The sequence below is a fragment of the Syngnathus scovelli genome, chromosome 18 (assembly GCF_024217435.2).
Source record: "Syngnathus scovelli strain Florida chromosome 18, RoL_Ssco_1.2, whole genome shotgun sequence".
Classification (NCBI taxonomy): Eukaryota; Metazoa; Chordata; class Actinopteri; order Syngnathiformes; family Syngnathidae; genus Syngnathus; species Syngnathus scovelli.
In genome coordinates, this window is record NC_090864.1 from 4,635,590 (window position 1) to 4,649,238 (window position 13,649).

The 13,649-nt window shown below is 48.8% G+C and overlaps 1 protein-coding gene across 9 annotated transcripts; it reads left to right on the forward strand.

The window, feature by feature from the left end:
- The first annotated feature begins 672 nt into the window (after nt 1–672).
- Nucleotides 673–13,588, forward strand: pde7a (phosphodiesterase 7A). 9 transcript variants are annotated; one of them, XM_049748544.2, is made up of 12 exons: nt 673–1,734; nt 8,692–8,752; nt 10,071–10,160; nt 10,605–10,771; nt 10,889–10,952; nt 11,087–11,283; nt 11,362–11,493; nt 11,551–11,642; nt 11,709–11,853; nt 11,925–12,021; nt 12,104–12,184; nt 12,248–13,588. In XM_049748544.2, the coding sequence occupies exons 1-12, from the start codon at nt 1,597–1,599 to the stop codon at nt 12,463–12,465; spliced, it is 1,482 nt and encodes a 493-aa protein (XP_049604501.1). In that variant the 5' UTR covers nt 673–1,596; the 3' UTR covers nt 12,466–13,588. The 9 variants fall into 9 exon arrangements, with proteins under 9 accessions (XP_049604501.1, XP_049604502.1, XP_049604503.1 ...); XM_049748545.2 differs by having other exon boundaries at nt 10,074–10,160; XM_049748550.2 differs by lacking the exon at nt 673–1,734 and adding an exon at nt 1,756–3,852.
- The last annotated feature ends 61 nt before the right edge of the window (nt 13,589–13,649 follow it).

Consider the following 13,649-nt stretch of genomic DNA (forward strand, 5'->3'; position numbering starts at 1 on the left):
TGTGGGGTTAAGGTTGTATACGAACTACTAAGGGGAAGCCATAGAAATTGAGAGGGCAGGGGGGATTATCCACTGGGCACGGGAGCCTGACTGTTGCCATGACACAGCCATTCCCCCCCCCCCCCCCCCCCTATCCTCCACACTGCATGGAACTCCCCAAATAAAATGTCCTTATTCTGCTCCATTACTGTGTTTATCTTGGGAAGCGGGGAGGGGATGAGAACCACTCATCCAGTGTGTGTATTCAGCTGCACTTTATCAAACACGCACGCAGCAAACACACACAGCAAAATCAATCGTTTGTTTGGATGCCAGATAAACACACCATGAAAAAAAGCGACATTTGCTGAGTGTGCCTTTACATTTGCAATATCTTGAGTCACTACTACTGAGCTCCTGAGTAGTATGAGTCATGAGAGGAAGGTAATCACAGGCAATGATGTGTGTGTGCGTGCGTGTGTGTTTGTGGAGAGCGCTACAGGGCAAGCCCCGTTGTGTGGAGGAATACCCTTGAGAAAATCACCACTCGGAATAGGTCTTGGGAACAAAGCCAATAGGAGTACCGTGTTCATTCCGCATGGGAAACAGCAACCAATCGTCGCGGTGCTTACAACTACCTCCTCTCTCCTATTGGTCACGTGTAAATCGAAGGCGTTTTAGTTTTCCCTTTTTTTGTGCGTGTGGCTCCCCCACAACAGCACCATCTCTGGCAGGTGGTGTCGCCCTTTAAGGAAACAGCAGCCGGGCGACCGTTAATATCGTTTTTTGAGTCTTTAGCACGGAATAGCTTGCGTGTGGGTTGTTTGATCACTATTATATTAACGAGTGATCATTTCACGTATCCACGGCCATGACAAGCTTTGACCAGCCACCCGGAACGCGGCGAACGAGCTAGAAACGAGAACGTCGGGGTTCCCCCCTTCCTCTTCTGCCACTTTGGTGGTCTAAAAGGAGCCAGCTACTTGTTCAACGCTTGCGGAACCGGGAACGAGCGAGTGAGGCCGTGGTGGGGGTATTAGAAGACCCCTCCACTCCCAATAACCAGCACCACCACGCCGCTGCGACTTGTCGAGCTCTCATCTCCAGGAGTTGGGCTCTCCCTTCGTCGGCGATATGTCGATGTGAAACGTCGACGCTCCATTTTTGTTGGGGGGTGGGGGGTGGAAGTGAGGGTTTTTTTTGGGGGGAGATTGTTGCCCGTTAACATGCGGAGCCCAAAAAGCTGCGGACCTTCGTTTCTGCTTTGAGAAGGAGACAGGAGGAAAAAGGGGAGAACAAAAAAATGAGGAAGCGTCTACATAAAGACCCCGAAAATGACAAGGTCTTATTGTCTGGTGGGTCCTCAGGCCTGGATTTGAGCAGATCGAGAAGGAAAGGCTCTCCTTGAGGTTTTTTTTGTTGTTGTAATATTTGTTTTGATTGCCATCACTATGACACCAAAGGAGCGCAAACGGTGTTTTTCCCCCCTTTGGAAGTTGTGCCAGAGTGGCTCACAATGAACAGAAACACTTTCAACTTGGAGAAAAGATCGTATTATTGACATTTTTTGCTTGCTATATTTTCCAAGTATTTCTTTGTTATCTCCCTGACTATTCAATGGAAGTATGCTATCAGCTACCGGTGTTGCCTCTAGACAGGCCGGTTCCCAAGCACGTCCTGAGCCGCAGGGGAGCCATCAGTTTCAGCTCCAGTTCCTCGCTCTTTGGGGCCCCGGACCCCAGACAGCTTTCACAGGTAATCACACTCTGCATTTCACATATTGTGTTGCCAACCCTCAAATGGCTGCGTTCAGGTCTTAAAAAGCAGCATCCAGACTGCTGTCACAGGTAAACATGCTGTTTTCTACTCATTGTCAATCCTTTGTGCTCCCCACACTCCCTAAATTGCTGAGTTAATCCCAGAGGCGTTAAAAATCAGCATCCAACTCTCTCATTGAGCTCTGATGCCAGTTGTAGAAGACTAGCATGCCCCCTTTCCATTCTTTGTGTAGCCCCACAGTTTTCACTCATAGTGTGTAGCCACCCCCAAAATGGTTGCTCTAGTTCTCTAGGCCTCATAAAGTAGCATATGTTGCTACTTTCTCTTTAGAATTTTTTTGGTAATTGTGTAGTCACCTTGATTGTTTGAACTCATTCCAGAGGTCTTAAAAAGCAACGTTTAACAAATAGGACCAAAGGAATCTCGCAGGTGGTTGCCGGGGGCTATCGGCCCGACACAATACCATCGAGGCGCTTGCAATTTTTTTAGCTTTGTGCTTTTTGACCACACTTTTTTTTTAAATGCGTGCGTGTTCGTCGCAGATATAGGTCTCGTTTTGCCATTTTGCTACATCTGCCAGCGGAAACATGCCAAGACCACTGCGCTGTTATTTATGTCAACATCCCTTTGACACATTGGTAGAAACGACATGTCACGTTTGAACTTCCTGCTTTGTCACTGGTGGAAATGTGCTTCCGATAGGCTTGCATGTTTGGTGTGCTTTCAGAACAACCAAAAAAGCAACCCCCTTATGTTTTACTTAATATTGGTGTAGCCCAAAATTCTTTATAGTTAAGTCTTTTTTTCAAACTTTCCAAGGGTTCTACTCAGTGAATTTTGGGTCAGTAGGCTGGTTGTGTTCATGGCTCCTAAAATACGCACGGTCCATAAAGCGCTTCAAAGGCAAGAGTAGTCATGGGCCAATGTTTACAATTCTCTCAGTGGTTTTCTTTCTTCGTGTTCAGCTCACTTCCCTTCGCTTACTCAAGAGCCGACTCCTGCTTAGCGCTGCGTTTCACTGTCGGGCACATTTATGAAGCATGAAGTCACCGCCTGACCCCTGGAGAACCCTCCTTGCCCCAAGCCGGCTATTATCGCTTTGTGTATGACCCTGCCCTACATACGCACCCATCTGTGTCCGCTTTGATGCTAGCCACGCTGTCACGGAGGGGGGGGGGCTTCTTTAAATCTATAGTCCAGGCTATCAATGGACCTCACTGTTGTCGGGCCCCCTCGGTGCTTTGGAGCAATCGGCTCGGCCTGTCATCCATCAGGAGAACGTCAGTTAGGTTAAAATCTGTTGGCAGTTCAAGGGACCCAAAATAATTCATTCCGAGTCTCATTTCCATCAGGCAGTTTGGTTCATTTTCGTACCAGACATGGTTCTATTGTAAAGTTACCGGTCGGAACCGCCCTGTCCCAAACTGAATGCAGCTGTGCAACTTTGTGGTCATGGCATTTTTGGGGCACCTTACCTCGGGCTACCAAATCCTAAAACGGGTTGCACTGTTGCAAACTAGATCAAGGTCTACCGTGACAAATTGTCGCGTTTACGACGCTCAGCAATTTGCCTTTGTCACAGATCCACATATCCCGCGCCCCGACTCGTATTTAAAACCGCAAGAGGTGTGTGTGCGCTCTTGCGGCCATGTGTTTTTTTACACGCGGTACCGCTGGCCCCTTGTTTGTGGAAGCAGGGCCGGACCGGCATGGTGGAACCAGAACTGTCGGGCTTGTGCTTCGCCACTGTGGGCAGTGGTTTGGCCCGCCGCCAGACTCGCAGATGGCCCAAGACTCGCTTCAGTCTTTTTTTTTCTCTCTCTCATTTGGCTATTTTGTTCCACTCACACACAAGCTCTCTGTTACTGACTCTCTCCACCGCCACCTTCTTCTTCTTCGTGCCTCCGCTGATGACGACAATTCCTTTTTGTAAACACGGGGCCAAGGCGGGTTAAAGACGCGAGCGAGTCTCGGGTAAATATGTCGCTCTGAAGGAATGCTTGCAACGGGTTGTAAGGAAAAATGCTGCGGAGGAGGCGGCGGCGGCTTCGCGCAGCATAACAAAAGGCCTCATTTATCCTTTGATTCTTTGAGGTAATGCAAAAGTTCTGCTGATCATTTTTTGGAACAGAGCGCGAAATGAAAGGACTGCAAGTTTGCCACAAGGAGTCACGGGCTTTCCATCTCACGCGTTCGTAGATGATAGCAGATCATTTGACGGTCTCACCGCCGTGTGGCTTCCAGAAAACACAAAAGCTCTCATTAGCATGCCAAGCGCCCCAATTCAGTTCAGCTAGCCCGCGGTACGACACGGAATGCTAAAGCCCCGACCCGGTCCGTGTGCGTATCCACTAGCAGGCGCGGTGTAGGCAGAATGCCAAGAGCTGCATCAGCTACTGAAATAGTGCGCTGACATTACTCGAAGCGCTTTGAGCCTTTCATGGCACACTACCCCCCCCCCCCCCCAAAAAAAAAAAAGCTCTGTGCTGGCTAGCATGACTGCACTAATGCTACAACCTTTATACAGTAATTAAACATTTATGATCTAGCAGGGCTGTAAATGATGCACTGTGACAGCCGGATAGAAGGATCAGTGATCAGATAATAATGATACGTGGCATTGGGAGATAATGGAGGTCACTTGCTCGGACCATGAAAACGCCCTTCGGCTATCTGGCGTATGTACCGCCAAATCATTGCCGCCATCATCGTCAGAGCTGCGTTGGTTCTCCGGCCTAAGGCTGACTCCTCCTCATCAGAGATGTTTAGACACACCGAGCGATAAGCTCGTGCGTAAGAGCAGCACGCCGAAGCCACACTATGGACGGTTCTGTGCGCATAAATGATAAGCCGCCACTCTGGGTGGGGATGGGGGGGGGGGGGTTGATACTTTGTTGATTTAAACTGCAGCGATAAGGCTGCGTGCATCTGCGTAGGGCTCTCGCATTGACGTCGGTTCAGGATGTGGTAAGAATGCTGAAGGAGCCAAGTGTTTCACAAGCGTCCTCAAAGGCTGGCTTTTTTTTTTTTTTTAACCCTAGCACTGCCGGCTGGAGGTTTTCTGCGAAAATTCCCCGCAGATGGTCCCGCAATTTGTCACCAAGCAGGAACGTGTAGTATTTGGTAAACAAACGGGAGCGAACCCTTGCATCCTGCCTTCATTTGGACGCAAGACACTGGCCTCCTTTCTTGTTGTGTTTTCCTCTGCGAGGGGCCCCCCTCTTATCACATGACCGTTCTGTTTTTGAACCGCCGTGTCGAGTGCAGTCGAGAACGCGACTCCGCGTATCGACGTCGATCTGACTGACACAAGTGTATTTATTTACCTTTTTTGGTGCGGATTTAACCCCCCTCCCCAAATAGTCACCGGGCCTCCTAAGACAAAGTTGACCCAGGGAAGCAATTAGAGTCTGGGGATGATTGTGAGTCGACTTTGCCTTTGTAGACGGTTTGTAAAAAGCCCACATGAAAGGCAGTTTATGGCACCGGTTTAATATAAAATAAAGAGGTTGCAGATGGGTCGCTCCTTATCTCGCGCACGGGGACCAATTGGCCTCCTTTCCAGCCAGCAGCGGTCTCTCAGAAACTCAGCGAGTCGATCTCGTAAAACACTCTAACGACAAGTAGGTTCCAGCCGAGCCTTTTTTGTGTGTGTGTGTGTGTGTGTGTGTGTGCGTGTGCGTGTGCGTGTGCGTGCGCGTGCGCGTGTAAAACAGACACCGGCGTGGTCCGAATCGACCCTCAGTTCAAGCTTAGCACTGAGTTTGTGGAATGTGCTACAAGAGGTCATAAGCTTTCTTGCTTATGAATGTGACTTCAACTGCTTTACTGGTTTCGCTATCTGTCAAAGGAAGGACCGCCGTTGTTGACTCACTGTGAGAAGCACCTGTCCTTTTGAGGGAAGTGTTAAAATTCCGTAACAGGGCATCGTAACGGTCGACTGGCAGTGAAAAGGCGTCGGAAGGCATTGTGTCGCAATGTTGTGATGACAGGATGTTTGTTCGCAAAGGCTACCGAGCAGTTGTGATGGTGGAGCAATTCGCTAATCTGATATTGGCCTTTGCCACAAGAGCCCGGCCTCCATTTTGTAATACATCAACCATAAATTGGTGTTCTGGCAGCACGCTTAGTTTGTGGTTAACATGTCGTACTTGTATTCAGAGATCCGAGTTCTGTTTGGATTTCATGATTGCCTGTCAACTCTGTGAGTAATTTGCTTGGCTTGTGTAGGACGGAATACAGACTGATCCTAACTCGCATATTGTGTTAGTTTTTATTTTTTTATTTTATTTTATTTTTTTTAAAGATCTCTCTGGCAGATACTTAACAGAACCACCCGAATGAGTTACACTCCAGTGCAGCGAGGTCGTTTTAATTCGTGTCTTGGGGATAATGTTGGCCTCGGTTAAACTGCAGCAGTCAGACATTAGCTAAGCGCGAAGCCCCCCTTGGGTGAAATTCGTACACCACGTGACCCCGACCCCTCCCCACGTCCGTGACCTCAGAAACCCGAGTAGCGTAACCCCAGGCGGAGACGCTGAGCCGAGATAAGAAACAGCCACGTTTAAATGAGGTTTTCATGGAATTGCACGGCGGACAATGGACACGCTTATTATGTTAGGAGAGCGCTGCAAACAATACGAGGGAGATTAGGCCCTCCTCGAGACTCCTTCCAACGCAGACCAAACGTCTGCGACGCCAGATGTTCGACAAATGTAGAACATTTTCTAAAAGATTTTTTAATCGTGCCGATCGGCACGCATCGTCATTCCACGACTGGTTAGGCCGATTCGACAGATTCTATTATCACCAAAAGCGAGTCTGGCATCTAAATGGCGAAATGTCCCACGCGTACCCCAGACCTTTACCTGAAACTGTTGAAATCCCTTGGACACATTAAACTGAGAGAATCGAAAAATCATCGTTTAAAGCAAAGGGAACACGATGCGGAAGTAAGGCTTGCTTGCCGTCACCGAATCGATCGGCGTCGGGACGCGGCGATATTTATAATGACCTCATTCCAGTGTAGTCCGGCGAATTATGTTTTCCATTTGACGCCCCCCCCCTACTCATTCCAAGTGGAAGGAGGTCACTGGCCCAGCAGATGGAGAGAATTGTTAATCCCGCCTTGTTCCACGCCAGAGGCTGTCGGGCAAATGCTTGTGATGACAAACAAAGTGGAAAGGCACACGAGAATCGCTCGTATTTTTGTAGTATTCACCAAGCGCATTTAACCACCCATAAAGGTTCTCACATTTAGCAACGCTGCACTTTTCGATGACATCGCAGATAGTCAAGTCAAGTCAAGTCAAGTTTATTTGTATAGCCCTAAATCACAGTCTCAAAGGGCTTCACATCGCCAAAAATTGACAATTATTCTCAAAGCATCCCCTGATCTTAAGCTCCCAAAAGGGCAAGGAAAAACTCAAAAAACCGCTGCCAGGGGAAAATGAGAAACCTTGAGAAGGGACCACAGATGGAAGGATCCCCCTTTCAGGATCACCAGGTTGTAATGGATGCAGAGAGGGCACAAGTAATACATAATATGAAAATCAATGAAAAAAATGGATGTCGGAGGTGCCCTCGATTGTCCTGGCAGTGTCTTCAAGGAGGTTGAGCTGCAGTTTCCTCATCTTGAATTGGTCCCTGAGAATCCAGCTAGCCGCTATCAGCTTTTGCGCCACCTAACCCCCTCCCCAGCCAGGGAGGGGGTGGGCAGAGAGAACAAAACAAACTCCGGCCGAATCGGCCACTACAAGTTAGTTAGAGTACCTCCAATGGAGCCACACCTTTGTGTTAGCACGATTAGAAGTAGAGCCTCAGTACCTACCGCCTTGTCCAAACAGCAGCACAGTGATGTGCTCTGTTTTGCATACCCGCCTTTCAAAATGCCCACCTGACTTCAAAGCATCATATTTTCACGCACGCTTACCTACAGCTAAATCGCGTCCCAGTTAACGTGACCCGATTTGACCTCAGGTCCATTAATTTTTGTTATACCTTGCCAACGGTGGGGGAAAAAAAAAATCTAATAAGTAAACACACATTGTGTAGTCAGAGCACGCTTCAACACAATCTATACGGTTCACACTGAGGGCCGACGCGGTGTGTAAACACTGCGGCCTGTTGACACTAAAATACAGCTTTTTTGCGGATGACCCAACCTTGTTTCGAACTGTTTGCTCGCTGGTGAAATATTAGCTTTGTATTGACTGGCGATATGACCTCAGAGGACGCGTACTGTATATATGGGCGTGTGTGGAAGAGACTTTGGGTAAGAACATGCTGGCTTATGGAGAAGTGGAAACTCAAGCCCTAGAGGCGAGGGAGTCATCTCAGACGAGTGTCCGGGACGTGTCGAGAGCACAGAGACGTGCGGCGCACACGTTATCGACCCCCCCAATCCCCACAGCAGGTCTGTGTTGACAGAGCAAATACACGCTCGCTCGGCACGGTTACGTCGGAGTGCGCTCGTGACTCAGCCGCTTTCTACCCCTGCTGAGCCGCGCTGCACATGCGACTTGGCAGGCCGTCCGTGTCGGGTGGCGTGTTCCGGTGACAAGGTCAACGGGAGCGCGGCGACTCTTTTTCTTTTCAGCTGTGACACGGAAGAAGCTGTCAATATCATTTTATAATCTACATTTCCATGGAATAATGTCGTGTGTGTGTGTTTATATGTGTGTGTACACAGCTGACACGCACCTCATGTTTGGTCTGCCAACTGATAATAGCATCGTGCGAGCGATATCGGCAGATAGGAGGTTGCGACACGTTTATCAGTGTTTATGTACACACACCCCTACACACACACACGCGCACATTGGTAAGATGAGAGCCATCGTATCACTCGCACCAGTCATTACGCCGTAAACTTTATAAAGTGTCACTTTACAACTCTTCCCCATTATCTCTTGTTTATGTGTGTTTACGCAGAGACGCGGGGCCATCTCGTACGACAGCTCGGACCAGACGGCGCTTTACATTCGTATGCTAGGTAAGTGTTTCCTCGACATGCAGTCCGTCATGCATCGCAATTCAATGAGCGTCGTCTATGAAAGGTGGAGTTGAACCCCAAAAATTTTCTTTCGAATAATATAGTAAGAAGACGCACACTCAAGTCTGACTGGCTTCCAGTTGTTGATGTTGACAGCTGTCGTGTGTATTTTAGCTTTTATTTTTTCCGGCCCCTTTTTAATCCTTTCACAAGGCCGCGTCCGACGTCATGGGCGCAAAAACATCTGCGCTCTGTCCCCGCATGCTCACGCAGCCTGGTGTCGTGCCGCCTCGGCTGAGAATGACATGACCTACATCCGATCTCCCACCCTTAATGCACCGCGGACCCTGTGACTCTCCAAACGTGCGCTAATCACGGCGTCAAGTGCGCGCACGTGCTCCGGCCGAGCACATGCTGACGGATTCACGCACGCATGAATGTGTCGCCTCGGGCCATGTGAATCGTTTTATGACGTGCACGTGCGACGCTGCGGATTAGAAGCGCGTTCCATCATGATGACTGCTTCCAACAATATTGTCAAGTGCTAAAATCTGGCAGAATTCGCCACTAGGGGGGTGATGAAGGATTCCATCACCGTTCCGTCGCCTTTATGGTTTAAATCTATTAAAATCTCGCATTAGTTCATCTTTAAGGGAAGTGGACAAAATGATCCAAAATGGCTGCCTCAAACTAAAATGGCCGACTTCCTGTGACATTTTGGCGGTGGGTTTTGAGTCTTTCATTTTGTGGTTCTACTCATTGAGGTCCATGAACATCGATGAAAACTCCAATGTTTGGTGATTTAGCATCTTGTGTACGTAGTTCAAATTTGATCGTAAAGTCTCTGACCAATTTCTTATAAAGATTGTAAATGGCGACTTGAAGCCTGAATGGCCTTGTCAGGTTTTGAAACATAGTTTTTTGTGCGGTGTTGTGTGTGTGTGTGTGGGTGCGCGTGTGTGTTGGTGCGAGAATTTAAATGCAATTACAAGTGTCATGCTGGAAACACACACTGCATTCTATGACACCCCTTTGGAATGATTCGGCATGTTTGGCTGCCGTTATTGTGGTGAAGCACAGCTGGCCAAAAAGTCAGGCTGAGGACCACCTTGACAGGTTCTGTGTTGTGATGACATTGCATGCCAAGCTCCTTGTCCGTCCACTACTTCTGTTCCTCTGTGTTGTTTGCCTGATGCCGAACATACCCCTCCCTCGTCTTCAATTACAAATTAACACTAACCCCCCCCCCCCCCAAGCACCCACACAAACGTGCTGTAATTGCATGAGCCTTGAGGAAATAAGTGCAAATTTCTTCCAGGAGATGTGAGAGTGAGAAGTCAGGTTGGATTTGAACCGGAACGACGAACCTCCTATACATATCTGTGCATCGACTTCCGAAACCTTCACAGTGAGTACGATTGGCCTTCGTCGCGTCCGCCGCCGCCCCTCCTCTTCGGACACTACCTCACATAAACCCAAAACTGTGTGTCCCCCCCCCCCCGAACAACACCTTGTCAATGACATCACAACACAGACGCATTGTGTGTGTTTGTGCGTCTCATGCTGCTGTGTTTCCAGCTTGTGGTCGCAGTTTATTCAGTTGTGCTGCTTTTGTGTGTGTGAGTGTGTGTGTGTCAGAGAGAGAGAGCGAGCGAGAGAGAGCGAGAGAGAACACTGACAAAGCAGGTCTGCTTGTGCGTAGCCAGACAAAAAGGCTTACTGGTGGGCGGCTTCGTCAGCACTGAGCTGAGTGTGGAAGTCATGTGACAAGCTTGCGCATCCAAAAAAGAAAAAAAAAAACTAACATTCCTTGTAACTTGTTAAGCATCATTTTTTGTGTGCGCGCGCACAGCACGCCTGGGCAGCGAGTCAGAAGTGGCAGTGTGCTCGGCCCCCGAGAGAAGGGTGCGCCGGTTGCTCAGCCTCCAGAGGTACCTTCACTCGTCCCGCCTGCTCCGGGGGCTAGCCCAGCAGATCCCACTCCCCATCCTCGACGAGGACTACAGTGGACAGGCCCGCGTAAGATCCACACACGATACTCACTCAAAGTTGGCAAGAGGCCTGAATCCATTCATCGAATAACTCCAGTTTTTTGATAACCAAAAAAATCTAATCTGCGCTTGTCTTGTTTTGCAGTGCATGCTGGAGAAAGTGGGCAACTGGAATTTTGACATTTTCCTCTTTGACAGGTTGACCAACGGTATGTAGAAAAAAAAAAAAAAAAAAAAAAAAACGTCACAAGCATAGTGTATGTCTCAATGGCGTCATCTACAGGTTGCTTAGCGGCAGTGCAACATTTTGACACGCTCCCATCACCTTCAAATATCTTTGTAGGAAACAGCCTGATCACGCTGACATTCCACCTGCTGGATCAATACGGCCTGGTGGAGCTGTTCCGACTGGACGTGGTTCGGTTGTGGCGCTTTCTGGTCCTGGTCCAGGAGGACTATCACGCCCGCAACCCTTACCACAACGCCGTGCACGCCGCCGACGTCACGCAGGCCATGTACTGCTACCTGCGGGAACCCGCGGTGAGGCTTGATGCACATTTGTAGCACCGCTAGCATTCCTTTTTTTATTGTCTTAACGTTAGCGTATGTTGAGCGCAGCTGTCCAAGTCTCTGACATCATACGACATCTTGCTGGGCTTGCTGGCCGCCGCCACTCATGATCTGGACCACCCTGGAGTCAACCAACCCTTCCTCATTAAGACTGACCACTATCTGGCTTCACTCTACAAGGTGATGACTGATCCCAAAAATTGTTTTCCTTTTAATTTAACATTTGGTTGTCCACAGAATACCTCAGTTCTGGAAAATCACCACTGGAAGTCTGCTGTGGGCCTGCTCCGAGAGACGGGGCTCCTCTCCCACCTGCCTGCCGAAGACAGGTCTGCTCATGTCAACGTCTGACCGTGACATCATCGTCAACGCTCATCTGTGTGTGTGCGCCTCAGCCTGAGCCTGGAGAGGGACCTGGGCTCGTTGATCCTGGCCACGGACATCAGCAGACAGAATGACTACCTGTCTCGGTTCCGTCTGCACTTGGACCAGAACAACCTGTGCTTGAGCAACGCCAGCCACAGACACTTTGTGCTTCAGGTGCTCCTCGGTTCCTCTGAATGTTCCGCTAATCGTGAAGCTCTTTTAAATGAATGACTTTCCTTTGGCAGATGGCTCTGAAGTGCGCTGACATCTGCAACCCGTGCCGGCCGTGGGAGCTGAGCAAACAGTGGAGCAAGAAAGTCACCGAGGAGTTCTTCCAACAAGGTCCACGGCACACTTTGAAAGATGACATCCATTTTTGTTGCATCTTTGCCGTTTCCTTGAACTGTAAATTTCCCTCACGCAGGCGACGTTGAGAAGAAACACAAACTGGAAGTCAGTCCGCTTTGTGACCGGGCCAATAACACAATGGGCAACATTCAAATCGGTGAGCAACACGCGTCTACCGGCCGATGACATCCGGCATTATAAGCATTTGCGTCCTCGCCAGGCTTCATGACGTACGTGGCCGAGCCGCTGTTCACCGAGTGGTCCCGCTTCTCTGACACGCGTCTGTCCCAAACCATGCTGGGCCACATGGGCCTCAACAAGGCCAGCTGGGGCAGCCGAGAACAAAGCCCGAGCCCGGACCCACCACCGACACCACCACTAGCGCATGCCTCTCCAAAGACAAACCTCAGGGAAGGGGAGTATCCTGACGCCTCTTGACACACACACACACGCACGCACACACTGGGGGGAGCGCCTTGATCCCATAAAGTTTGATCTTTCTTCTCGCTAAACCACTGATTTAATTTAATTTATTTAATTTGATTTGTTATTGGACGTAGAGCAATACGTAGATACCTCATTTGGCGCCTGCTGTAATTTCCCTTCTTTTTTTTTTTAAATTTTTTCTTTTTTTTAATTTATTTGTCGCTCCAGAAGACAAGACGTAGTGCCATTTGATGCCGAGTATTCACACGCACCCTTGCGTGGGGTCACGTTGCTATTGATTCTTCCTCCAAAAGTGACAGGCCCAGTCGTTTGCTGCCTCTCGACCAACCCAGACTGTTGTCTTCTCCACTTCACACGCAAACTCTCACTATTGGAAGCACAACTCCTGCACATGTTTTTTTTGTCTTCATAGCACAAAGCAGTTGAAGCCATACTCAAACACACACTTGGTCACACGACTATCACACACTCACGCAAAGCAGTTGAAGCCATACACGCATACACACTTACACATACACTTTTGTTTGGTAGCACAAAGCCACACACTTACACACACACACTCATATTTTTTGGGGGAAGCACAAAACAGCAAAAGCCATACAATACACACACATTGAACTCTTCCGCTCTGAGCCTCTCAGGGTTTCGTCATTAAAGAAAACGGAGGATGAGGATCCTCTGTCTTAAAGGGCCACACACACACTCGGACACACTCGCAAACACTCGCACACACACTCTTTCGCTCACACACCCGCTGTACAGATGCCTTACGACTATGCACAAGCGACAAGCTAAGTGACCAAACTCATCTTGATGATAATGAAGATAATGACCACATTCCACGGTGCAAAACCCTCCCGTGAAAATCGATCGCAGATGTTTGTTCCCGCCCCCTCGCTGTTGACAAGTGCTGTAAGACTGTTTTTGTTTTTCCAAACTGTTTACAATTCTGTCGCGACAGCCGTTTTGTTTTCTCGGGAAAAGGGGAGGGAAGGGCAAGACTGGAGTTTTTTGTAAAGGCTTTTCGTGCTCTTTTTCCACTTTTTGATACATGGCCGTTGCAAGTTGTTTTTGGAAGAATAAAAAGAAAACTTCTTGTTGACTAAAAAGTGGACATTTTGGTATTACATTTTTTGTCTTTCACCATTTCCTCTTTTTAAATCACACACACGGAC

What these genes read in the sequence shown, in the direction of transcription:
- pde7a (XM_049748544.2), top strand. Translation starts at nt 1,597, where the DNA reads ATGGAAGTATGCTATCAGCTACCGGTGTTGCCTCTAGACAGGCCGGTT. An exon ending in CTTTGACAGGTTGACCAACG is followed by an intron (nt 10,953 to 11,086) that starts GTATGTAGAAAA and finishes ATATCTTTGTAG; the next exon opens with GAAACAGCCTGATCACGCTG. An exon ending in ACAGACACTTTGTGCTTCAG is followed by an intron (nt 11,854 to 11,924) that starts GTGCTCCTCGGT and finishes TTCCTTTGGCAG; the next exon opens with ATGGCTCTGAAGTGCGCTGA.